The sequence below is a fragment of the Plectropomus leopardus genome, chromosome 18, assembly GCF_008729295.1.
Source record: "Plectropomus leopardus isolate mb chromosome 18, YSFRI_Pleo_2.0, whole genome shotgun sequence".
NCBI classification, from domain to species: Eukaryota; Metazoa; Chordata; class Actinopteri; order Perciformes; family Serranidae; genus Plectropomus; species Plectropomus leopardus.
In genome coordinates, this window is record NC_056480.1 from 635,536 (window position 1) to 663,269 (window position 27,734).

The window sequence follows — 27,734 nt, forward strand, 5'->3', positions numbered from 1 at the left end:
TTTATTTTTACACGATTGAAAGGTCTTCATGTCCATTAAGCTTTTTTTCTTTTTTGTTTTTGTATGTTCACATAAACCAATAAGTGTGTAGTAAGTGATGGAAAGTATTCCAAAAGAAACAGCTGCTCTGATTAATTAACCCGTTAAGATCCAGCTTCATGCAGCAGCCGTCAGTGACTCTGATATTCAGAGTCTCAACAACACAAATATACAAACTCCACAAAAAGAAAACGCTGCCGAGAGCCGGACCGTCTGCAGCGTCGAGGAAATTTGAGTTCATCCCGCTGGAGCTGCACAGTTTAAAAAAGCTGATTTATTGCTGATCAAAAGATTTCACTCTCAATGAATTCGATTTGCATTTGTTGAAATGCTCCTTGTTGGGTGTAACTGTGCAGCCCTGCAGCGCCACCTGTCGCCCAAACCGGATACAACACGCTGGGACGACCAGAGAGCGAAACAAAACGTCCTCCAAATGATGTAAAATCACTTCAGCAGCCACATCAAACCGCCTCCTGTCCTCCACGCTTCACTCAGACTCTCACAATTAAATATTAAAATCATTTCTAAGTGCGGTGTGCTGCCGGTCTGCATCCGGCTTCTCGTTTTCAGAAATGCATTCTTAAATATCAGGACAACATCTTCTAAAGAGGCTTTTACACCCAAAATCTGAAGCAGAAAATGGATTTTAGTGACAGTAACAGCTCTGTTTTCAAAAAATAACAGCTCAAATTACTGATTAAAATCCTTTTTTTTAGGCGTTTTGTGAAGCTTTTCTCAAATTTCCAGAAAACATTTCCAGAAGAGGAGACGTGTGTTTGTTACCTGTCGGAGGGATGATGAGGATATTTTTTCCCAAACATCAAAATAATCTCCGTTTTCCCATCGACGCCTCATCAGACACCTTCCGACTGGCTGATCAGATATTTGGCTCCCTGTCGCTGGGCGGGTAAAGGTTGCCTAGGTGATGGTGATGCTGACGAAGACGACGAAGAGGACGAGGAGGAAGAGGGGTGATGGTGGTGGCGCCCTCGTAGCGAGGTGTGGTTGCCGTGGTGATGGTGGTTGTGGTGGGAGGAGGAGGGGGGAGGCGGAGGCGGGTCGCGGAGAGAAGGCGGGACGGCGGAGGACTTGATGGGGACGATGCGGGTGTCCATGACCTCACAGTCCACCTGCATCATCATCTCGTAACCCTGAGAGGAGTTATAGAGACTCTCTGAGAGGGAGGACAGGGAAGAGACGGAGGACAGGGAAGAGACGGAGGACAGGGAGGAGACGGAGGGATGTGTTTGAGAGATGGAGAAAGAAAAGAAGACAAAGTTAACATACACAAATCGTCATTTTAACCCTTTAGGGCCCGCTTTAATATCACATACATATCGCTCTGCACACAAAATGTGATTTTCAAAATTAAAACATTTTTTTTATTATAAATATTATAAATTACTATAATTTTTCACTTTCATTGAGTTCATTTTTGAACAAACATCAGTCCTAACCAGAAATATAAAATATTTATTAATTTTGAAAATTTCAAATGTCAGTGTTTTTGTTATGATGTCAGTATGTTTTAAGAAGAAAAAACAAACAAACACATAAAATGAATTATTTAAATGCACTACATACACTCTCATACTGCGCAGGCACTTTTCAAAAATCAAGCTTTAGAAAAATATGATACATAAATATGATTTTCTGCTTTCATTGAGTTCATTCTTTAACCAACATCAGTACTAATTATAAATATTAAATCTATTAATTTTCTAAATTTTAACCCTTTAAATGCCAGATTTTTTGTTGATGCCACTATGAAACATGAAAAAACAAAACAAAAAAAAAAAAACAACAAAAGAAATTACTTATGTTCAATAAATTACATGTCCACATGCTGGGGACTGTCAGACTGTCAGCGTGCTGGAGCGGACTGTCAGACATGTCCATGCCTTTGAGCAGGATGCCGGACATTTACGCGATGGGGACTGTTGGACACGTGCGCACGCTGGAGCGGGATGTCGGACATGTAGGTGTGGGGGAGCGAGATGTTGGACATGTCCTTGCCAAGGACTGTTGGACAAGTGTGTGCGCTGGAGCGGACTGTCGGACATGTCCGCGCGCTGGGGACTGTGGGAAATGTCTGAGCGCTAGAGCGGGATGCTGGAGTGGGATGCCGGGCATGTCTGCGCTGGAGACAGTCGGACGTCTCCATGCTGGAGCAGGATGTTGGACATGTATGGGTGCTGGAGCGAGATTTTGGACATGTCCATGCTGGGGACCGTCGGACATGTCAGCACACTGGAGCGGACTGTCAGACATGTCCGTGTCCGCTGGGGACATTTACGCGCTGGGGACTGTCGGACACGTGCGCGCACTGGAGCGGGATGTTGGACATGTAGGCATGGTGAAGCGAGATGCTGGACATGTCCGTGCCGAGGCCTGCTGGACAAGTCTGTGTGCTGGAGCGGACTGTCGGACATGTCCGCGCCTTGGAGCGGGGCACACAGTGTAGTTTAGACTTATTGTCGGAGCCGAGCTGGAAATGTCAACATCAAACAAAAATACACAATCTGGCCAAAATGTATGGCACGTGCATGAACACAGCCAAAATTATGGAAAAATGAAGAATGAACTGTCCCTGAGGGTTACCTACCTGCAGCCTGAAGCTCTGCAAAAATGTAACATCTCTTAACTGCATTAAGGACTCACCGTTCACAGACATGGCCGGCATCACCAGAGACATCTTAGGTCTGCTGGTTTTGTTGTGGCTGATGGCCGGTAACAACAGGTGATCCTGGAGACAGACAGAGACGGTTTATGGGTCACACTGATGTTCTTACATCAAAACGTTCACTTTTAACTACAGAGCGGTGCACTACATTTCAGAAAAAACATCTTTACTGTGATGAAGTTAAAAAATATCACATTAAAAACAGAAAAGTGAACTATTTATGTCCCACTGACTGTTCTGAATGTTTTAAAAAAGGATCTTATTATAGCGGTAACCTTAACCTTTTTTGATGATTTTTAAACAACACATACTGTTGAACTTGATCTTATTGTCTGAGCCTAAAGCTCATATGGAGCTTTTCATTTGGACAACAAACGGACAAACATTACATAGTACACCTTATTTACAACAATTTACAATGACAGGGACAATCCCAAAGAAAACTACTGCAGAGTTGTGCTCTGTATTTTTTTTTCCTTTTTTAAAATGTATTTATCTTTATTCTGTGTGTGTTATGTCCTTCAAATTTTGAAAGTAAAGTTAAAAAAGGGTCCCCGTACCTCACTGAATTTGGACTTATTTCCCTGCAGGTCTGGGTGGAGTTTGGAAAAAGCGAATTTATGTGTGCGGCTCCATATATGTGAAACCTCCTGCAGAAAGACTTAAAGCAGCACTTTCAAGACATTTCAAAGCTCTGCTGCAAGACTTAAAGCTGCTCTTTTCAGTGTCTTTGTTTTTATGGTTTATTTTTAGCATACATTAACAAACTTTTTAGTCCTTCTTTGCTGTAACTTTATTTTGTGTTCTTTTTGTGTTTTATAGTGTTTGATTTTGTAGTTTTGTCCCAAGTCTATTTTTTATTTTTTGTTGCTGACTGTCCTGTTTTTTCTGGTTTAATAAAAAAAAAAATCTTAAAACAAACACATTGTAGCCACAGTTGACATATTCTAACAGATATGATTTAACCCTCTGTGAACCATAAATGTTTCGGTTCGGTCAGTGGAGTGACTCCTCGTGTGTGTCGTACCCGTCTGAAAGAGACGACGTAGAAAGTGTCCTCTCTGCGGTCGATGGCGTCCAGGAAGTCGCTGTAGGTGACCTCAGGACCAGGAAGCACCTGCAGCTGACTGCAAACACAAACAACATATTTAATCATTATAATAAAAAATACATTTTACTCATAGAGCGCTTTTCGGAATACTCAAAGACAAAAACAAAGACAATTAAAGTCAATTAAAAACAAGATCAGTAAAAGCAAAACAGACAAGCATGAAACAATATTTAAATATTAAATATTTACGATAAAACACTCAAATAAATCTGTCCAGTGACTCAAATATGACTTATGTTGTTGTCTGAAATTTCTAAATTTGTTACAAATTATTCAGTGAGTGTCACTGAAATATTTACGTGATTAATACATTAATATAAATCTTTCTTCCATCAATTAATTATGAAAAAATGAAAATAATTTCATTTGTGTTCATTAGCTCACAAACAGTTTAGTCTGACAGGATTTCAGACTTAATGATGGCTCAAGATATTTCAATAATTTATTCAACCACCAGCTGTGGTTCTTATTTTCACTGTTTAATGAAACACTGACGTAATTATCAGTTTTTCAATAAACAATTCCTCTTTTTTCCGCTTTGTTTAGTTTTGTTAAGACATTAGAAATTTTTTTTTCTCTCTTCACCAGCTGACAGAAACCGTCAGTTTACTTTCAGTATATAGATGTAAATATGTTTTCAGTTTCACAAAACTTTGCATTTCTCTTGACACGAGTCCAACGAGCGCATGAGGTTATTAAAGGAGGAATGACAGAAAATTTGTATCAGAAATGTCAAATCAGACAAAGCGCGGTTTTACAGGTCGCAAAACGCTTCAAAAAAGTTTCAAAAAAGGGAAACTTGAGGCAGTTTTTTCCTTTTTTAAAAATTTAAATGGGTAAAAAATGTAAAATATCTTGGGTGCTTCTCTGTATTGATCTTTTTTTTTAACTTGAGGCTTTAGGGTCGCTCCTGCGACAATCAGCGACAACAACGGCAAGAAAAATGCTTAAATCTAAAGCTACTCCCGATCCTAAAACACAGTCTGTAAAATAAGCAGCTGAAAGGTCATTTCATTAAATTAATCTGTTTTGAGTGTGTAGTGACCTGTGTGTATGTGGTGTCCTGTGTGTGTGTGGTGTCCTGTATGTGTGTGATGACCTGTGTGTGTGTGTGGTGTCCTGTATGTGTGTGGTGACCTGTGTGCGTGTGTGTGTGATGACCTGTGTGTGTGTGTACCTTTCTATAGAGCGGTGAGCCTGAATCGGCAGATATCTGGAGAAGTTTGTCTTCCTCAGCTGAGCTTTCTGCAACAACAGTGAAACCGATTAATGATCTCTTTCTGATTTCTGAGGGACACAAAATACTGTTTATAAATACGATAAAAAAAACTCCTAAGATTTCTTAAATAGATGTAAATGCAAATTAATGCTTTACTGTTAACCCTTTGAAACCTGGATTGACATTGACACTTATTTGTGCTGCATTGAGATGCCTTTCACAGGTACTTTAACGTTTAAAATCTGGGTAAATTGGTCTGATTTCTTTCAAAACCATGTTTGAAAAAGGCAGTGAGCAACTTGAAATGTTCTGCACATTACACAAAATTAGTAGATTAGAAAGTCCAATGCACGTTTATTAAAAATTTAGTTGCAGAATTGTTGTTATTTTTAAACAATTTTCAAAAGTAATTTCCTTGTTTCTTTTTGTTTTTATTTATTTATTTTTTCTAATATTCAGGTATTTTTTAAAAAATATTTTAAAACAAATGTCTTGAAAATTTTTTGGGTCATTTCCTCTTAGGTTTTTTTTTTTTAACTGTGCATATTGGCTCTGGTTTCAAAGAGTTAAACAGGTATCAATAACTTTCTTTTTTCATTTGTGTTAAAAAAGAAAAAAAAAAGAAAAAGGCAATTTGGACTTTAGAAAGACAAAATGAAAAGTATTAACAAGAAGAAAAACAACAAGAGGAAGTGAACTGTACCTGAGCTATTTTGGCCTTTTTGGCAGGTTTTGATTTTCCTCCAGACTTCTTCCTGTCGATTTGGTGTCGATGGACCCAACCTCTCAGCTCGTCTGCCAGCCTGAAACACAGACGGAGAAAGCAACAAACTTCAAACTGAGGCAATAAGATGCGTTATTGTGTCCTATGTGACAAAGTTAACACGATATATATTACGGACCTGAGAGACTCGGAGCGGTTGAACTGTCTGCAGTCTGACGAGCTGAAGTAACGATCGATGTCCTGCAGCACCAGATCCTTCATGTCACTGAACACATCGCTCAGGTTCCTGCAAAAAAACACAGAGTCAAGTGTTCACAATCTGCAACAGAAAAACACGTAATGCAGTAAAAGATGTTGAGACGCAGCTCTACTAAATGTTCAACACACTTCCTGTACATCAGCTGATACCATGAAGGAGGAGAGAGACAGAAGATAAAAGGAAAGAGTAACAGAAGGAAGGATGGATGAGAAAGACTTAAAGAAAGAAGGACGAAAGGACAGATACGAGAATCTTTGCTGTAAACCAGGGCGGACATTTGTCTTCAGCCCACCAGACACAGAAGACATCACAATAAAAAGCATGTAACGTACAGACAAGATCATCAGAAACACATTAAATCAGTTCATATCGCCGTCTGTGGTTTAAAACTCATCAGTCACTTTGTTGAGTTGTGGGTCGACAGATTATCGATAATTGGGGCAGATTGTTTGGCATTCTGCAGATTATCTGTATGAGTGTTTTAATTTAATAATCGTCAATATGCTCATGCAATGCCAGGGAAGGAAGTTTGCAATACATGCAAATACTTTTACTTTGTAAGAAGTTGCAGGGAATTTGTTGTATATGAAGTTGAAAGTTTAAGTTTTGATTAAACATTTGCTAAAAGCATTTAAACAAAGTATTTTTATTGTACTTTGTTATGGTTCAAATTCTAAATTTTGACAGAGATATTTTCATTTTTATTGTTACTGCATATCAGTTCTAAATTTTTGTTTTTGGTCTCATTAAGTACAATAATCGGTATCAGTTTTGGCCCCGAAAAACCAATATTGGTCGAGAATATTGAGGGAACTTGGGATGAAGGAGTTCTTAAATACATTTTTAGTCTTTAAGAAGTGCTATACTCTGTAACACCTCCCAGAGCTCTTTCTTTTCTTCCTATTTTCCGTCTGTCTTCTTTCTGTCCCTCTTTTAAATAAATAAATTCTTCTCACCTGAACTGAAAGGACTCTGCAGCCTCGTCTCCTGCGTCCTCCTCCGTCTCCGTTTTGTCCTCCACTCTGCTCGGAGGTGGAGCCGCCGCCGCCCGCTGCTGCTGCTGCTGATGTTGTTGTTCGATCTCCAGCAGCCGCCGTCCCGTATACGACACCACGCTGTCCTGCAGGCCCGACAGCTTCCTGTCTGTGATGCTGCAGGAAAAAGAAGTCAGAGGGTGATCAATCTTTTTTTTTTCTGTAGATTTGATCAAAGTCAAATCGGGGCACTGATAACTACATTTTCATGGCAGCTTCCAGACTATAGATGTGAGGATCTAAACTTCATTTATGGCACTTTTTCAAAAGCAAGGGTCAGAAGAAAATTTAGTAAAAAGGAAAAGAAAAAGAAACAAATAGGATAATGTAGAAAAACACACGAAGAAAATGTGCAAAAAAACGAAATTTTAAGATACCTGACGGGTCCGAAGCTGAATGTCATGAACAGCAGGATGGCCATGACACACACGGCTCTCTTGTTGTTCGCCGAGTCGCTGCCCTGTAAAACACAAAAGTGAAAATTGCGTGTATACAAATACTGTAGTAGTACACTCACATGCAGAATAAAGACATATGCAGATAGAAGCATGTGCAAATAAAGTAAGAATTCCTCACTTCTTCCTTTACAAGCTATTTTTAGTTTTGTTAAGAGTTATTTAATTACAAAAATACGCTTACACATATCTTGTTCTGGATCTAATGGAGATTATTTTAAGATTTAGGAAGATTTAGTGGCATCTAGTGGTGAGGATTGTAGACTGAAAACAGCTGAAACTTCATCAGTGTTCATTTTTTAGGTTTTTACCCACAGCCAAGCTCTCCACAGAGGTTTCCTCCTTCAAAACAAACAGTGCAGCTGATTTAAACCACTAAAAACACAAACTAAAACAAAAAAAACCTTAACACTGGACCTTTAACCTCAACCGCTGTGTAACATTACTGGTAGGTGAGCGTGCTGCGTATGGATCTTTGTTTCCTCACTGATTCTCATCGTCAGGTTGAACAGGTTTCTCTCTTTTATTAGTTATTTCCTCCTCTTCAACCTGTTGACGCAGCAGCTTCTTTTAATTTTGGTTTTAAGAGAGCGACATACAGCTTTAAATGACTGTATTTATTTAAAAAAAATTAAAATATTACTGCAGATTTTCTGGAAAATTTTTGGCGATTTTATTTTCCTAAAAAATTTTAAGTGAATTTTATGGAAAACATTTTGACAGTTTTTTTGTTCTTTAAAAAAATGTGATTTTTAAAGATTTTTTTTTCTATTAAAATTTAAGTGATTTTATAGAAAACATTTCTCTTAAAAAAAAATATTGGGGATTGTGATTTGTGATTTTTAAAGACTAAAGATTAGGAAAAAATGCCTTCCAAAACCACAAAAAACGTTTTCTTTAAAAATCACCAGAAATGAAACTATTAACTGTTAAAACATTGGATTTTTGAATTTCAAAAGTCCTTGAACACGGCCAACAGCACGTTGGTTGTTATTAGCGATGGCCATTAGGGGAAACTTTCAGTTTAAGCTCGCCGGTTTACGGGTCTGTTTCGGGTCACTGATGAACGCCTGCAGTGTGTTTATCAGTCCTGAAGCGTGGATTGGTGGTTATGAGGGTTTGAGGTCGGGTACCGTTCAAATTTGAAGTCCTGGTACCTGAAATTCTGCTCCCATCGGTACTTTTTTCAGTACTCTGTAACTTTCTCGATAACAAGAAAAATGTCATTTTTCGACAAGCTGCAGGAGTGACGTGGTGGACTTTCTGCTTTTGTCTAATCACACATCGGAGAGACACATTGAGAAAAACTGATGAAGAAGATGAAGAGTCACGTCCTCCCTCCTCTTCCTCACCTCTTTCCCGGCCAGTCTCTCTCTCAGCGCCTGGTTCTCCCTGCGGAGGCGCTCGTTCTCCTGCTGCGCCTCCCTGAGCTGAGCCTCCAGGTTCTGCAGGTACTCCTTCTTCTTCTTCCTCGACTGGCACGCAGACTCCCGGTTCTTTATCATCCTCTGCTGCCGCTTCAACACCTTCATCTGCACCACGAGGAGGAGGAGGAGGAGGAGGAGGAGGAGGAGGAGGAGGAGGAGAAATGGAAGGAAGAAAAAGGAAGAAGAAGGGAAAGAAAAAGCACAGGGGAGGAAGAGTTTGAAGACAAAAGGACACAGTGGATGAGGAAGAGGAGTTTGGGTGGATTGAAAAAGCAAAGATGAAGAGGACAGGAGGAGGAGGATGTCGAAACAGAAGTAGGAGGAGGACAGGAAGAGGAGAGAGAAAGGAGCGAGGGGAACAAAAACAGAGAAAACAAAAAGTTCGGCAGGTGGATGATGTAACCTGACAGCCTGAGGGAAACTGAGAGTTCATATATGGCTGCTTATATAAGAGAGCTGCAGTCTGACGTAACCTCCCAAACCGAACGTGCTGCCAGACAACTCGACTGCTTTTCTCACATCGACATCAAACAAATGATCACAGTTTATAGGTTTGGTGCAGCTGTACTGACTGCAGTCCTCACGCCTGAGTTTTGAACACTACACTGGAGCTAAAGGAGCTTTAACCCTTTAAACTCTGTAACAGGAATGGTCTGTCGGTGCCACATTTGTATTTTTGAAATTTATTTATATTAGTGTTTATTTTTAAAGGGACATCACACATTTGAAAATAACTGCACCAGAGTTAGCTAGATGCTAATTTGCATCTGCTGTCCCAAAAACAAACACACAGAACAGCAAGAAGCTCACACTACCTAAAACAGGGCAATGCCAGAAACGCACAGTCCAGAAATTTAAACATTTTACTACATATAACAACACAAACATAAAGGTCCGTTAGTTAGCAGTGAGCAGATTTTAGCCAAAACTTTAGCCTGGTGTTTAACACTGAAAAACTTTCCAATGCTTGTGGGTTTGGAGATATTGTGATTTTCTTGACATTTGCCCTTTTTGGGAGAATAATTTTCTAATAATCCGCCCCCCTTTTTCAAAACTAATTTTTAGTTAAATGTATTTCCTTTTACTAGTTTATTTAAATTTGTGGGACATTTCTTGCCAAGTTGGTCATTGCCTTTTTCCCATCTTTATGAGAAAACATGGGAGGGTTTCAAAGGGTTTAAACAGCAAACAAAAATCATGCAAACAAAGACCTCCCACAGCTACCTCGCTTTTAAGGGTTAAGTTATTTTCTTTTTTTGTCTATTTTAAGATAAAGTATTCGGTTTTTGAAGGAGCTTCTTTCTAATGTCTGAACCTAAATTTTATTTCAGTGTTTAAACTCAGGCGTGATCCTCTGGTCAGCCTACTCACATCGATGTCGTTGGAGTTGTTGCCAGGTAACGTCGTCGTTGCTGGGACGATGGGTTTGCTGGTGGGCGGAGCTGTGGGGCTGGATCCGTGCTGGGGGATGCTGGGAGAAACTGGCTCCATTTTGACGATGGCCGGAGCCGAACCGAGGCAGACAGACTGAGACAGGACGACTGGAGGAGGAAAGACAGCGAGAGAGAGAGAGACGGGTCGTCACGACTCGGCCAGTCAGAGTCATTCGGTGTTTTAAATCAAACCCAAACGCGTGTTACCGGGTCTGTTCTGGTCCATGGAGGGGAGGCCCTGCAGGATGAGGGTCTTGGCTGGTGTGGGGGTCTGGGGGACGGGGAGGGTGGTGACACACACTGGTCTGGGCTGGATGGGAGGTTTGGTGCTCAGGATGGTGCTGGCCTTTAAAGTGGCCGAACCCGGCAGAACTTCAGGAGACAGAAAACAAATATCACTTCAGACATTAGAGAAAAAACGAAATTCAAATTCAAGAATAAAGTCCAAATATTACGAGAATGAAGTCGTAATTTTGAGAAAAAAAGTCAAAATATTATATGGTAAAAACTTTTAAATTTACGAGAATAAAGTCATAATATTACGGGATTAAACTTGTTCATTTATTTGAAAATAGCCATAATATAAAGATATTTAAGTGGTAGAATAAGGAGAAAAAAATATGAGATTAATCTTGGAATTTTATGAGGAGCAGTCACAGATTAAGATTTGAGAGTCCAGTAATATGATAAAATCCCTGGTTTATAATTTTGTTTATTTGTTCATATATTTTTGCTTTTTATACCATATTACCCAACTCTCTGGTCTTAATCTGTGATTTTATTTCTCATAGAATTAGGAGTTATTAGAAGTAAATTACATTTTTTCTCCGTAAAATCTTACAGAACTAATGCAATGATTTGGTTTGCAAATATAAGTTCCCGGATGATCCATCACATGCACACGAGTCATTTGACTTTAAACAAATGAACCGTTTGCTCTCATGTGAACACAATGAAAAGTTGAAGAGTTTTTCCTGCAAAGAGAGTCATGAGGCAGCCATCGAAATTTTGTTCTGCCTTCAACTCTCCACAAATCTTGGGAGCTTAGATACACGTGTCTTCATAGAAAACACTTTTTTCTAACACCTGTTGCACTTGGTGGATTTCTGTGGTTTGTAACTGCAATTTAGGCATCACGCTGATGTGGTGGTGGTCTGTTTTTGAATATATGAACAAAATCTTGCACTCAAACTACAAAATCTCACAAAAGCTAAAAGCTAAGTAAATAAATTAGATTTAAACAACTATTTTCTCACTCTATCGATACAATCATCCAGATGGACATTTGTAAAACATCAGTAACAGAAATACAATAATAGAAAATTAAGATAATCGTCAGATTGTTTTCTGTTTCACATTATTGTGTATTCATTGTGCACCGATCGTGTTCTACTTTACATGATGCTCTGAGCGCTTTTGTATCCTGTTCAGCAGCTTTCATGTTTGTTTTCTCCTGTTTTTCTAATTTTACATCCTGCGTGTTTTAATGTATTATTTATCATCTGGCAAAGGATCAAACTGTTAAATTAGCCTTGTGCAGTGATGCTGAATATGCATTGTCCCCCGAAAATAAATAAATTAATAAAAAAACATTTCAGGTGTGACAAAGCTTCAAGCCTCATTTTAATATCAAAGTGTTCTCCTTTTTCTCTCTCACTGCCATAAACAAACATGCAGAAAAGTTCTTCCTATTTTATTAAAAATAATCCAGCCACATGCTCAGGTTTCAAAGGATCAAAGTATATATAAAATCACAATACCAAGTTACAAGAAAATTACCTGTAATTTAGGAAAAAGAAAAAATTAATAAGTTTAAATATAATAATAATACTAATAATTACTAATAATAATGAATAAAAATGTATATATATATATATATTATATAATATATATATATATATATACATTTTTATTGAGACTGCAATTAATGTTGCTATTATTACTGTCAATTATAATATTTTAGTTTTTATTATAGTTTGCTTTTACTACTATTAATAATTGACTGCTAATTTATTTTTTCTTTTAAAAAAGAAAATCCTTTTCAGGTCAATTTTTGTTATCTTTTCTGAAATTCTTCAAATTTCTGGGCAAACTTTTATTGTACTATTAATTGATCATTTTATTAGTGGCATAAAACGGTCTCAAAATGACAATAATATCCATCATCTAAATTATTTCTGAGACAATAAATCGTCAGTGTTAGTTAGTGTGAACCGACCTGCAGCCTGCGTCTGTATTCCACTGATGACTGCTGGGAGTTGTGTTGTTAACGGCGCCTGTTGCGGTGTCTGTGGGGGGGGTATGGCTGTCGTTGCCACGGTGACTTCCATGGTCCCCAGCGGAGGAGAGAGCACGTCTCCGTACATGTACGGGGGAGTCGGAGGGTTTTCACCTTTAACTGTGATCTGGAGAGACGACACAGTCAGATTATTATATTTCAGGCTTTTTTTGTGTGGGTTATTTCATGACTTCTGCTGTAGATGTCCCGTGATTTTACAAATTAAAAGTCATCATTAAACACACACCTGTGGGTCCTGGTGATGATGCAGAGCAGTCTGACCCGAGTGAGGATGCAGGAGACGGAGGCTCTGCTTTCACCTGGAACACTGAACACACAAACACACACATAAACTGAAAAATACATGTCAGCATGTTTGTTTTTGTTACATTTTTTAAATAACTTTTATTTTCTCTTGTTTGTTTTTATTTATCTTACCTATCATATTCATGTTTAATTTAGTTTTTATATTGACATTATGCATCCTGCATCTTGCATTATTTGTCCTTTTGTTTTTAATTTTAGGCTAACTCTATCCTAGTTTTGTCTCACTAGGACTTTTTTGGCTTTCTATCATTGTATTGCCTTCTATATTTTTTCTCATTTTTGCTTTTACTTTGATTGTTGATTGCACTTGTAAACTCTGATTTTAAAGGTGCCGTATAAATAAAGTTATTATTATGAGATTTGAGAAGAAACTGGGGAACTTACGCATTTCCACTGGTAGCGGCTGAGTGATGGTTCATTTCATTTTTAATCACAGGAGCTTCTCCTTCAGAGGAAAAAACAAACACAGAGATGTCAAACCCATGCTTCAATGTGCGATTTTAAGACTTAATATTAAAAAAAAACATTTGCAAAGTGCTTTCAGGGACACTAACAGTTTTTTGTCACTAACAGTACTAATAAGAAAAGTACCAGTAACAGTAATAGCAGTAATAGTATAGTATTAATTAACACATAATGTTATTTAAATTTCATGTTGATTAAGGTTTTCAGCTTCCCCCCAAAATCTCTTGTACTTGAAAATATAAAATAAATAACAGCAGATATTACCAACTGTCTTCCAACAGCATCTAAAAAAAAAAAATAAATAATACTAATAATATTACTATTCTGTAAATATAAAGAAGAACCACTATTTTGGCTCCTACCAACACAATAAATTAAACATTATGAGATCAATTTTCTGGCTGTAATATGCTTGAAAAAGGCTGCCGGGACAAACATACTCTCATTGTGCTGTTACTTAAAGTCTTGATATAAAAAAAGAAAAAAAGGAAATTAATGATCTTGACAAAACATAAGAGAGCTACACTTAATCTTTTAGTGCAACATGATGTATATTTTTGTGAACTTGTAGTCTGTGAGTGCTATGAATTTAAATATTTTCACATACAATAATGAGAGTTAACTGCAAAATTCACAAGAAAAATAAAGGTAAAGTTGAAGATTTGTGCGACAGTTTAAAAAGGTATTTTTAGACAAAATAGCAAAGTAAACATTGGCCAGCAATATGTTGAACTGGTTATGTACAACGTATCCATGACAACAGACAAGAGGCGAGCTGCAAACTGCAGCAAAAAAACCCAATTGAGATGCATATTCTGAATGCGCTGTATACATGCCCAAATCAAACTCTTAAAATCCAAATAATACCTGCATTTCCCACATGTCTTAATATGAAAATGCAACATTAAGAAGATCCTAAATGGAATATGCTGTTTACATGACCTGTACCAAATGCACTATATGGTCATACTCACAATATTAATATTAGTTTGCATGTAAACGTTGTCACTGTTGCACTGCGAGCCATGATCCTTTATTACCATGAACACACACACTTTCATGTATTTTGGCTCAATCCCTCACACACACCGTCCTGCTGACACAGATACTCACTAGAGCAACAAATGTGGATTAATCCCCCACTGAAAATAGTCTCAAACAAAATCTCCATTTCCTTCTGATTATTTTATTACTTTATTATTATTATTTTTAAGTCTACAGTGAGCAGCTGTTTACGCAAATTTATGAGCTTTCTTTGTTTTAAATGATAATAGAAATATGAGGTATTTAATTGTGGATTTAAAGTTTTACATCTTCAGTTGGAAACTGAGAGACAGTACGCCAGACAGTACTGAGAGACGGACTAACGCTGACTCTTTTTGTGACATTTTTTACAAATAATAAAAACACTGTATAATACCAACAATCCTCTTTTTTCCATATGACACCTAAACTATCTACAAACAAGAATACATTTATAAAATTCATTATTGCTGCTGCTTTTATTCTCATGTAAAAGTATTCTGTGTGTGTGAGGATGAACCGTCTCATGTGTCCGAGACGCTTTGAGACGTGAATGAAAAACGCTGACCGAAGATGGTTTAAGGTTTCCCGTGAGCGTCCACGGTTGGCTGGTCTGTACCTGTGAGAAGGTTGTCGTCAAGGTGTCGCCATGGCGATGTGGGGTTGTCAGGATCGAGGGTGAGCACGAGGTCATTGTCAAACTGCGAGAGGTTGGCAGACGGAGAAGAAGAGGAGGGAGAGAGAGAGCAGGAGAGTGGAAAACAGAGAGGAAGTCAGGTGGAAAATCAGGCCAAACAACTGCTGGATTAGTCTGTGGTGTGTGTGTTTGTGTGTGTGATGTGTGTGTGTGTGTGTGTGTGTGTGTGTGTGTGTGTGTGTGTGTGTGTGTGTGTGTATGAGTGTGTGTGTGCAATAATAAACAGTTAGCCCGATTATCTTTTGACCCATCATGTACTTAAAAGACCTGATTTATGCTGCTGCCTGCGCAGTGTGAATAGTAGACGTCAATAAGTCTCATTCGTGAAACGTTTCCTGCTGCTAAAAACACGTTAGATTCAAGACTTTTTAAGACGTTTTTACAGCCAATTAAATTAAATCAAATTAAATTTAAGAGCAATTTTACAATAAAAAATATTTTTAATTGCTTAGGGACATTTATTGTAACATAAAACATGACTTTTTTGCTATATTCATGCAAAAGGATTTTAAAAGATTTTATATATTTATGATAATAATAATAATAATAATAATAATAATAATAATAATATAGAAGATGTTACCAGTTATTTTTTTTTTCATTTTTACGATGCAGTCCGTCAGAAAAAAAAATACATTTTTTTTATTGCTTAGGGAAATTTTCCCCCACTTTATATATTGTAACATGAAACATGCCTTTATGATATTCATGTAACCGAAATTCACTTATTTTAAATATGTATATTATATTATTTAAAACAATAATAATAACAATAAAAGATGTTACTGGTTATTTTTTTCATTTTTTCGATGCAATGTCAGAAAAACAATCTGAAAAATTCCCTTTCCCGTGTGAGCATTTATAAGACTTTTGAAAAATTTATTTAAGAGATTTTAATACCTGTTAAGACGTGATTTTAGATTAATTAAATTCAATGCCGGTTTGCTTACATATAGGATTCTACTGACGGGACTGATTGTTTAATATATAACAGTCACAGAAGTCTAGATAATAGCATCAGTTTCACTCTCAGTCTCGCACAGAAACCAGAGCTGTGAGCTGTGACTTTCTTTTTGTCTCCTTACCGACGGTTCGTATTTCAACCCCCGGCTGAAGTCAGCGTCCTCCCCCTCCTCCATGCTCTCACACTGGTACAGGCCAGGCATCTGGAAAGAGAGACACGGAGTTTATATTATATTTTATATTAAGTTTAGGTCACTCTACATTGACAGTAGTTATCATTGATATCATCTTACATTTTACATGTGATCAAAACCACATATTTAATGCGTAAATTAATAAAAAAGTTCAAACACTGACTTTTGCCAGCCATGTTTATGCATTTATGACAACCCGTGTTATAAAATAACATTGATCAATGTTAGTGGACTCGCCCGGCATGCTTTATAGTTACATTATGCTTGCTTGCTACAGCTAATAAAATGTGCAAAGTAAATAATAGTGACTTTGAGCAAAATCAAACAAAATAATGAAATATATATATATTTTTTGCCATCACTTTATGTCACTATTTCCATGCTTATCATCAAAATTTCCCAATTTTCTAGTAATCTCTACTCTGGAGGGCCCTTCATGTGCTCATAACTTGTAAATCCGATATTTCTGAGGAGCATGTGAAGGCAGCATCATTTTTTTCTTCTGTCACTTCCCACACAACATATCTTTAACATCACTCATCACACCAAGGCTTACAGATCAGACGTGTGTTTTCTCTGAACAAAACCAAATCAGAAACAAATAAATATCCATGTTACTGCCTTGTTTTGGAATGAAATTGCAAGACAAAAGTTCAACAAAGGTAAATTCATTTAAGTACTTAAAAATTGTATTATGTTGCTTTATAACATCAATAAACAGATTCATTTGAAATGTGTATTAACACTCAGGTTTAACGTCATTCTCAGGAAACTAACGGACCTTTTTTGTTTCTTTGTCTGTTTGTATGTTTTTTCTATGACTCTGTCTGCCATTATTTTTCCCATCATGCCTCGCCTCATTTGAGGTGAAAATACGACTGCGGACTTTGAAACTGAAACAAACACTGAGGCTGTTTATTGAACCCACATCCTGTCAAAGAGTGCAGGTGTGAATCCCGGCACATATCAGCTAATATTAGCTCTGTGCAACATTTTATAACACTGAAGGGTTTAATGTACTGTACACAGTCTACCGCACTATATTACTAAAACTTTAATTATTTACAAGAAATTGATTTATAAAAATTAAAACAATTTTTAGTTTCCTCAAAACAAGTAGCCATAATTCTCATTTTTTAACCCATTAAAAATTAAAAACAGTTTGCAGGGTAAGAATGTACCTACATACATTTATTCAAGTACTGTATTTAAGTACAATTTTGAGGTACTTCACTTGATTTTGTCGACTGTATTTGGAAGCAAATACTGTACTTTTTACTGCATAACATTTATTTGATAACATGGGTTTCAGATTATTGATAAATAATGTAATTAACTAAAAAAAAAAGACATTAGGAGTTAAACTACCAGCAGAATAAAAAGTCATTGAAATTAGCTCCATCTTTACAAGCTGCAACATTAAAGTGACGAAGACATTCAGGATGTCTGCAGATATCAGACACTTACATGTTTAACATTTTACATTTTAACTTGTTAATTTTTCTCTTTTTTATAAATTATCCACACTGTTGTTGTTCGTTGTGTTGTTCGCCTCTTATCTGTATTATCACCTGCTGCTGCACTGACCCACTTCTCTCAGGGGATCATTAGAGTTTCATCTAATCTATTCTAATTGGTTTTATTGCCTGATTGCAGGAAACCAACAACAGGAGAGTAAAATACTTTTGTGCACCAGCCGCAGGAGGTGGAGTAAATCTCACAAATCTCCTTGTTTATCCAACAAATTTAGTAACAAAACAGGAACAGACAAGATTCAGCAGCAGCTGGCGGATATTTCTCACTTTGTCGGTCTCTGGTTGGTTCTCATGTGACAATAATTACATTTGTTTTAATTATTAGATAAATATATTGATGACTAATAGATAATATAAAGCTCCCATGAACAACCCACTTTTTTTTTTTGAAAAAGTTGCTCCAATATAAGTAGATAATTTAACATTATCAGTCATTTTTTACAATTTATTATCATTTTGTGACAAAACGATTCCAGTATCTTGTTATTTTTCGGGATTTACTGGAGCTCAACCCAACAGAAAAACACACACATGCTCATTCACTCATTGAGGACAGCTGCATTGGTCAGCTAATCGATTTGTCAGAAAAATAATAATTTTTCATGCAAAAATGCCAAAAAAATTATGTTGTCAGTCTCTCAAATATTGCACTCAAATATTTCCTGTTTTTCTCTTTTTATATTACATTAAATTCAATATTTGGGGGATCTGGGCTGACAAAACAAATCATTAAAGACATCACCTTGGACTTCATGTAACTCGGATGAACATTTTTCATTATTTTCTGACATTTTACAGACCGAACCTTGAATCAATAAATCTATAAAATTATAAGCAGGTCGTTAGTTGCAGCGCTAATTCACAACCACATCGTATTGACTGACCACACAAACACAAACATCCTGTTAATGCAAACGTTTCCTGTCCTTCGCAAATTAAACAAGCCCCGCAGAAACACTTCTGTGTGTATTTCTGAGATTTTGAGTTTGCGCACGAACTACAAACTATACACTACATATACACTTACTTCTTTGCATTGTATACACACAACGCATACAATTATACTACAGTCAATACTGTATATACTGAGCTTTTATTTCATACTTATATCTTTACATTTACTTACACCTGCACTTTCTACTATGTTTTATACTGCCTAGACTACTTAGAATATTCATACATACTATCAATACCATTTACAGTGCATATATCAAGTGTATTCTCAACCCTTACTGTTTATTTTTCAGTCTGATTATTCTTTTTTTAATTCTGTACATTGCTTTACTGCCTTTTGCACTTTTGTTTGATGCTAAACTGCATTTTGTTGTCTCAGAACTTGTACTCTGTGCAAATGATGAGTAAGTTGAATCCAGTGTAATCTAATATATATTAGAGCTGCAACAATTTGCTGATTAATCGATGGACAAGAACTTAGTTTGAAACTACTCTGATAATAAGATAACTATTTTATACAAAAAAACAATTGCTGGATTCATGCATGAGAAATGTGAGAATTTGATGCTTTTCTTTGTCATACCTGATAATACACTAAATCACTTTGGATTTTTGGACTGCTGGTAAAACAAAACATAATTTTTAGACATCTCCTTGGTCTCTGGGATACTACACAGTACACACTTTACTTAAACCTAACAGGTTCCTATTAAAGTAAGCAGTAAAGTGGCAAAACTGCATTCAGTAAAGGACTGCTCTTTACTCATTAGGAGAGGGGAGTTGCTGGGGTGGGACTTCTTTTGTTTGTTTGTTTGTGTGTGATACTCCCCGAAGCTACAAATACTTCTCCTTAAGCCTCCCTGAGTGACCTGGGGAAAATGCATGCCCATAATACTTAGATTTAAAAACTGACTCTTCAATGTTTCTAAGTTAAAAGTTGAAGACAAAATCCTGAAGCTAAAGTCTGTTTATTTAAGTCCTGGTGCATGCTGGTTTATTTTTGGCAACACTTTAACTGAGACATAGAATAAAGTGATTTTAATGTAAATCACCACTTTCAGCTCAGATTTTGTAATGATTTTTATCTGACGTGTTTGTCTGAAGTGTTTGTCCCTCATAATGTGTTCAAGGGCTGTTGGAAATATTAAAAATCCAATGATAATATCTGTTTTTACAGCTTCTAGTTATGATAAATGGTTTTATGATAAAATATTTTTATTTTTGTGGGACTGGTGGCTATGGGGGCATATTTTTAAACAACAACAACAACAACAACAACAAAAATGCTTTCAGATTTGTTTTTGTTTTTTTAAATCACCAAAACATCAGTTTTGGAAAAGTCACAAACCTGTGTGAAATTTCTGGTAATATTTGAAGAAAAAAAACGTTTTCTTGAAATATATAAATAAATAAAAAATAGAAAAGAAAAATCGCAGATATGTTCTTCTTTAAAAAAAAAAAAAATTAAAAACCGCTATTAAAAGTGACAGCAAAAAAATAATAAATTTTAGGCATGTGCCTTTATCAGTGTGCGGTCACGCTTCCACCCGCTGTGTTAAAGATAAACTGACATATCCGGGTCTGCTGACTGAGGAAGCACACTCACATGCACACTGCAACCGCATGCAACGAGCATTTTACACACAATTTAACACATTTTATAGCCAAATAAAACCCTAAATGTCCACAATAGAGATTTTGAAGGTGGAAATGTTGCTGTTTTAACGCCCCCGCTCCGCTGAGGTGCATCCACACACCCGTCACCGCACCCTGCTAGCTTTAGCATCGGTCAAAACATGTTTAATCAGAGTTATGAGGCTTTAAATGTCCACTCACCCCAGTCTTCGCTTGTCAGGAGGTTATCAGCGAAGAAACGAGTGTCCAAATCAGACAATAAATCCGTACTCATCGCCACAAAGGCGGTGTGTTTGGAGAGCAGTCAGATAGCGACGCGATAACAGCTAGCTAAACAAAACAAACACACACAAAACGCACGCTAAATCTACCATTAAGGTACCCGGGTGATAATGAGCGTGGGTATCATGTATAAATCAAATTAAATTAGTATTTTTTTTTCGTTGTAAAAGTGATATTTATTCAGTTTGTGTCTCCGGGCGATCTATCGGCTCTTTCCTTTTGCTTCGCATATGACAGAGAAGGAAACGCATATTCTAGAACGTCCCCGCCCATCTGTAACAAATCAGCCAATGACAGCGGACAAGAGTGTGATTGACTTGGCGAAGAACCAATGAGATGATTCAGAGAGTGCGATTGGGCGTTAGTTGGCTTGTTGAAAGTGACGCAAAGAGGCGGGATTTTAAAGATGATTTGGCCCAATTGAAAGAGCGTATTTTGATAGACAGTGCAATTTGACCAATATACGTGAGGTAATTCTGGGCCTGTTTAATTGACATGCGTGCTAGCCAATCAGTTTGCCAGAGCCAAAAGCAAAACGGTTTCAGTGAAAATCACGTTGAGTCAGGCATTGTGCGAAATAATTAAGTTAGCTTATGCACGAAATAAAAGAATCTGGTGAAAACAATTAAACCAGTCGATGCTACGAATGCTGAAAATGAAAAAGCATGCTGCCGGAGCTGTTATTTTCAATTTTAATATATGCGTGTGGCGAGTGGGAGTGATATTACATAACTCCGAGGGGCGCATGAGGACATGATGAAACATTGCCAGCAGCTTGAACCTCCTATCGCAGCTTTTTTAGTTTGTTTAAAATCAGTACAAGTCAAACTGAGGCTGGAGCTGGTGTTGAACTGCAAAGTGAATACTTAATTGCACCTGCAGGGCTTTGGTCCTCTTGTGTAATTTGAAGTTAAAAAAGAACCTGTGGTAAAGTAGACAGAACTCACAGGTCATGCATTGCATTTGTACCACAAACAGTAAATTATATACAAAGAAGAGAGCCAGGCTGTCTGTTTCCCCTTCTCTAAGTCTTTATGCAAAGCTAGAGACAAGCAGATTATACCTTCCAAAATATACAACCACTGACAAAGAAAAAGTTTCGAAATTATTTAACAACCATTGATTTTAGAATTTTAACCTTTAGTTTAACCCTAGAAATCCCAGGTTTTTGTCACAAAGTTTTTAGATGAAGAAAAAAATACTACATGCAAAGCAGATGTTTTTAAATTATTGTCACAGCCTGCAATATGTCAGTCATTAGCAGCAACATTGCCATTTTTGCACAGTGTCAAATGCTCATATGTATATTTATATTTATATGTTTTTGGTGAATTTTGGGAAATATGGGGCACCTGTGGTTATAAAGATAGGTAGGCAGGTAGGGCCAGCATGCACCTGGGTGGGCAACATTTTTTTTTTTACCAAGTAAGAGAGGCAGTGGGAGCCATGATTCTTTGTTCCCCTGTTTGCTTGCTTGCTTTTTTTGGATAAATAAATCAAGAAGAAACACAATTACTATGAATGGACATTGGGCTTTTTTTTCTCCTCCTGTGTACACTAAATGCTTATGGTGCATCAGTGGCCTTAACAGTGGGACATCTTAAATGGTTGGTGGGAAGTTTTAAGGAAACTGCTCATCTACCAAAAAAAGACACTTATGCGTGTTGAGGATGTTTTTTTTTTTTCTCAAAAAACACCGGTATGTGCCTACGCAGTTCCTGTTCTCACCTAAAATAGAAAATAAAGTCAGATGTCATTTTGTGTCGTCAGTCATTTCAGTCTGAAAATGAGGCTGAATATCTTCAGCTGCCTGTTGGCCTTTCTGGGCTATAATATCACAGCAGGTAAGAACTTTTCATATGAATCACTCACCCTTCACCTGTTAAAATACATTTATTATAAGTTATAAACTTTTCTGCTAAACAACACAAGTGGCTTATATTCTGAGACTTGCAAATTATTCAATGCCTCTTTTATTTTTATTTTCCAGAAATAAATCATGTAATCATTAAGGAAAAGAGCCACGTTGTCCTGCGTTGTCCTCGCTCTGTGGAAGACATAGTGACGTGGAGCAGAGAGAGTGATGGAAACAAAGTTGACATACTTACAACTCACGGTGAAGAAGTCATAAAACACATCAGTTATGACAGACGCAGGCGATACAGGGTAGTGACAGATGAATTTCCATCACTGCACATACGCAGAGTCACCAGTTCAGATGCTGGAAGATATTTCTGTAACGATGAAGCAGCTGTGGAGCTGACGGTGATCCCATCAGGTAACACCAAACTCAAAGTTTTGGTTCTGTAACAGAGTTTCTCTTTTCTTTTTCCTCTTTTCCACTTCACATTTTAAAATATTGTAAAAGTTTGTGTTGCAAAAAAAAGTCCTTAAAAAAACATGGCCTGAAGGCAATGAGCAAATTTAGAGGAAATGAGCCAGAAATCTTCATGAAATTAGCAAAAGATACAAAAAAAATACCTGAAAAATCCTAAACAAACAAGTAAAAAACAACAACCACAACAAAAAAGCAAGTAAATTACCTGAAAAAAAGTGCTTATAACCATAACAATTCTGTAAAATACTTTACATTTTTTGTTGTGATAATTCTAAATATAGTTCTCTTGACATTTTCCCTACATTTAAATCATGGTAACTTTCTAAATCTATTTTAAAAAATGCAATTTCTTGCCATGTTGCTCACTGTCTTTTCTCCCCATGTTGTTGAAAGAAATCAAACCAATTTTCTCAGTTTTCACAGTTTTAAGAATTTGTGAAAAACCATGTGAATGCAGCTTGAGAAAAGTGATGACGATTTTGAAGGGTTAATTGTCACTGTAGGAACTTCATATTATATTTTACATTACTCCAACCTCATGCTGAAACTCAGTACAGTTTAAAATTGCATTTAAAGATTCAAAGTCACTTGATAGTAAGTTCTTTTGGGACACCGGTGGGTATATAAAGTATGTCTTTAGAGTAAAAGTTTGTGGTGTTTGCTGTGCACAGAAACAGTCCGACTTGACGCTGCAGAGAGGACGAACGTCACTCTGAAATGCCGTCATGAAGATGAAGGATCACATATTGCAACATGGAGCAGAGACGCTCGAGACAAACAGCAACAAAGATGGTTTTACGTCTCACCTGCTGACAACAGTTTGACCATAACAGAAGTGCAGCCTGGAGACTCTGGATTTTACTACTGTGATGGAAAACCAGCCGTGTATCTGAATGTGATCAAAGGTGAGAGACAGCAGACATTTTTTGATTGGCGAAATAAGAAAAAAGCAGCTCTTCAAAGACTAAATGCAGAGGTAAAAATGCAAACAAATGCAAAACAGTATTATAACTAAAGACCAAGGAGCCGGATTTAATACCGACCTCAGATAAAACAGGAAGTGAAGCACACATCCTGCTCTGTGATCAAGTAGTTTCAGTCCAAAAATATTCTGGTGATCGACTTACCACAAAAAAGCAGAAGCTCTGTTCTATAATAAACAGACACCACCCAGGCTGTCATTTACACAGTCACTTCATATGTACAGTTTTTGTGCATATGAAGCAAACAAAATAATGTGATAGTGAGCTTTAGAGGTGCTGGTAGGTGCATTTTGTTACTGCTGGACAGAGACAGGACAGCTAAACTAAGCTGAAAGACAGCCGGTCATAGCATTTTCCAAAAATCTCAAAATGACTGAACATACATTTTGACACAAAAGTAAATTTTTTGTGCTTTAAATTTTGTCCATTTTCTCACTCTAAACATGACAAGGTACCTACCAGAACAACAGGAACAGCTACACCTGCAACAAGACAAAATGTAGCAACAAAACTGTACCACCTCCAAAAACGACAGATGTGACACCAACAAAGAACAATAAGAGAAGACAAAAGAAAAGGGAGAAGAAGAGTGAGATGAAACAGATCTAAATTGTTAAAATGGCATTTTAAATGCAAATGCAAGATTAAAGTTATTCTAAACTGTTATTATCTAGACAGATAGATAGATATATTCATCCTTATCAGAAGTATAAATTCAATGTTGTCTTGCACGAGGTATAATTTTTATATTTTAACTATTCCACACAGGAGACAACAAGACACAGACAACAGCAGCAGCTACAGCTCTGACAGAAACAGGTACAGACACTACAGACATCACTGAAGAAACAAAATAACCCCCCCCCCCCAAAAAAAACCACAAAACAGCAGTAAAACAGAACAAATGTTGAATGTTTGCCTAATTTTATACTGCGTCTTCTAACTTGTAATATATTTTTCAAGTAATCCACACAGAATGTAACAAGACACCAACAGCGAGCTCAACTGCAACGACACTTACAGCTGCAGCACCAACAACTGCACCATCAACAGCTATAACAGAAACAGGTACAGACACTGCAGGCGAGAAAAATGGTGAGAAAAATGTCACAAAAATTACAATTTGATGAAAAAGATAAACCATCCAAATGCTGAATATCTGCTGAATTTTCAGCTGCACGTTCATCAGATTTTTCAACAAATCAATGTGGTTATGCAAATTTGACTGAAATGATAAATGCACATCAACATAACGCAGATTATAACTGGTAGATAGATGACGGTCTGATTCTGAATGTTTCTGTTTCCCAGCGTCTCTGTGGCAGATGTGTGTTCGTATGGTCATTACAAGTCTCTATTTCATCATCATGAGCAGCATCACCGTCATCTACTGGAGGAAAGGTGAATACAGTTTGGCCTCAAACTACCTGAAAATGTTCAGCTGGTCTGCATCATAAAAGATTTTCAAATTTGGGGAAATAAAACTACAAATAACAGCTATCAAGCGCTCACAGTATTTGTACTTCAGTAAAATTGCAGCCGAATCGGAGAACGTGTTTTAAATTCATCATGTTGTTGCAGCATCAACTAGAGGTCAAATGTCATCAAATTATTCAGCAGGAATCAGTGCACGTCATCTAAATTTAATTGCAATTGCACAATGCATTCAAGAATTATGGCAGTTTATGTAAGGTGGGTCACACTTTGAAAAAATATACAAAATATTCATAATAAAAAATCTGGGTGACCTAATATGCTTAAAATTTGATAATAAATAACTTGAAACTATGTGTCAACTTAAGTGAAGATTTACTAAAAAAATAAAAATAAATCACGGTTAAAAGAGGGAAAATGGTAGAAAAACAATTGAGAGCACATATAAGGGGTTCATTTGGGTTTTAGTTCATTTGTCTGTTACGATTAAACTAATTGCTGCTAAAATTCACAGTTCAGAAGTATAACTCTAATGTAAAATGGTCCATTACTGACCACATGGTGGCATGATTGGTGCTTTTGCATCTGCAGCAAAAACTGCTCACTTCTTTGTTCCAACTTCCTACCAGATATCATTGAAATGGAAAAAAAAAGTTTGTGATATTCTGTTGACAAACAAACAAAAAAAAAGTTTAAAGTCAAGTATTATAACAATAATAATATAATAATAATTACTATAAATATGCTATTTTAAATGCTGACACTGATAAATACAAGCATTTTTCAGTTTTGGTGAGTTTTTATCAAAAGAAAATAATAAAAATGAGAAAGTAGCAGAGAATCTTTCAGGCCTACATGTACGTGGCACTTTTTGGTTTATTTGTTGTAACAAGAAAATGTTTATTGTGATGAAACTTCACAGTTTAGGAATTGTAACTGGAATATAAAATGTTTTATTGACCACACGGTGACTCTACTTCTCTGTTTGTTTTTGCAGCAAAAAGAAATCTTTTTTTTGTCCAGCATTTCTGAAAAAGCAGTTTTAAGATCTGTTCACAAACAGACGAAAAGTCATGTCTGACCATAAACATGCTGTTTTGAATGTTAACATTGATATATATATATATATAATATATTTATTTATCTTTTCCATGGTTACTTTCTCTCTCTTGTAGCTCGAACGAATATCAGCGTCACACAGCAGAAACAAAAAATAATCTCTGATCTTCCGTCACGCAGAAACATGAACGGTAAAAACCCGACTGTCATCAGCATACGTCATCATTCAGTCCAACACGACTGTGACGATGTTTATGAATATTACACTATTATTTTGAATATGACAGTACTCTGAATTTGGGCAAAAGCATATTCCTTTTGGATATTCTGAATGATGCATTTTCCCAAATTGAGCATTTTCCAATTAATCTTCTCTTGTGAAGTCTTTGAGACATTTTCTCTCTCTTGTGTCTCCCCTCAGGTGTCTGGATGACATCCTGCACAGCTTGATTTTTTTTTCTACATTGTCTTGAGTGCTTTTTTGCAATTATATTTCTGTCTGTATTGTTTCACACCTCTAAAATTCCCCTTAAACAAAACATTTCCAAATCCTTCTCTGTGTCTTTTCTTGTGAACATTTCCATAAAAATATGAGTTTATCTGAGTGTAATTAGGGTGTATTTACTCTTTTGGCCACTATAGGTAAAACTGTCTTCAGAGCCTGGCACGCTGCCTGGGGGCTTGGTGTGTACCTGAGAGGGGACGTTAGCTGACAGGGACTGGATGGAAAGTCTGAGGACATCTAGTGGATAGTTTGGGGATGGCAGGTCCTGGAGTGAGAGGAGAGGAGGAGGGACAGGCCAGACAAACAAATACGAGAATATTATTGAAGGATGAGCTTTTGCAGTTTTTTTGTAATATTAATTATCTGACAGGTTGAAACCTAATCCAAAGGGCGTTACATTTTCCACAAAACCAACCTCGCGGACAGAAAATAAATAATAAACACATATGAAAGAAAACACGCTGGGGACTGAGCAGTGAAAGTGTCAGTGGAAAAATCAATACTTCTCAGTAGCAACACATTGTGTTGTTGGTGAAAGATTTAAGGACTCATGTACTCACACTAAAGGAAACTTAGGTGGTCTTTGACCACAAAAAGACTGCGTAAGCATTTGTTTTCGAGAAATATGTACCCACACAGTTCCTGTTGTTGACCCAGATACAAGACGAGGGCACACAT

General features: G+C 36.9%; 2 protein-coding genes across 4 annotated transcripts; one reads left to right on the plus strand and one right to left on the minus strand.

The window, feature by feature from the left end:
- atf6b (activating transcription factor 6 beta) lies at positions 1 to 20,970 on the minus strand. Its single transcript, XM_042506711.1, is given in 19 exon segments — positions 1 to 1,084; positions 1,086 to 1,213; positions 2,701 to 2,785; positions 3,750 to 3,849; positions 5,011 to 5,078; positions 5,756 to 5,855; positions 5,955 to 6,062; positions 6,992 to 7,186; positions 7,447 to 7,529; positions 8,877 to 9,056; positions 10,323 to 10,492; positions 10,592 to 10,756; positions 12,603 to 12,789; positions 12,908 to 12,990; positions 13,374 to 13,404; positions 13,406 to 13,434; positions 15,097 to 15,178; positions 16,260 to 16,333; positions 20,651 to 20,970. Coding segments are annotated over 19 exon segments (2,115 nt in total). The 5' UTR covers positions 20,730 to 20,970; the 3' UTR covers positions 1 to 916.
- Positions 16,926 to 27,099, plus strand: LOC121957907. 3 transcript variants are annotated; one of them, XM_042506708.1, is made up of 10 exons: positions 16,926 to 16,993; positions 22,508 to 22,581; positions 22,728 to 23,015; positions 23,747 to 23,980; positions 24,510 to 24,647; positions 24,827 to 24,877; positions 25,022 to 25,153; positions 25,370 to 25,459; positions 26,668 to 26,742; positions 26,973 to 27,099. In XM_042506708.1, the coding sequence occupies exons 2-10, from the start codon at positions 22,524 to 22,526 to the stop codon at positions 26,999 to 27,001; spliced, it is 1,095 nt and encodes a 364-aa protein (XP_042362642.1). In that variant the 5' UTR covers positions 16,926 to 16,993; positions 22,508 to 22,523; the 3' UTR covers positions 27,002 to 27,099. The 3 variants fall into 3 exon arrangements, with proteins under 3 accessions (XP_042362642.1, XP_042362643.1, XP_042362644.1); XM_042506709.1 differs by having other exon boundaries at positions 25,022 to 25,126; XM_042506710.1 differs by lacking the exon at positions 24,510 to 24,647.
- Positions 27,100 to 27,734: the final 635 nt, after the last annotated feature.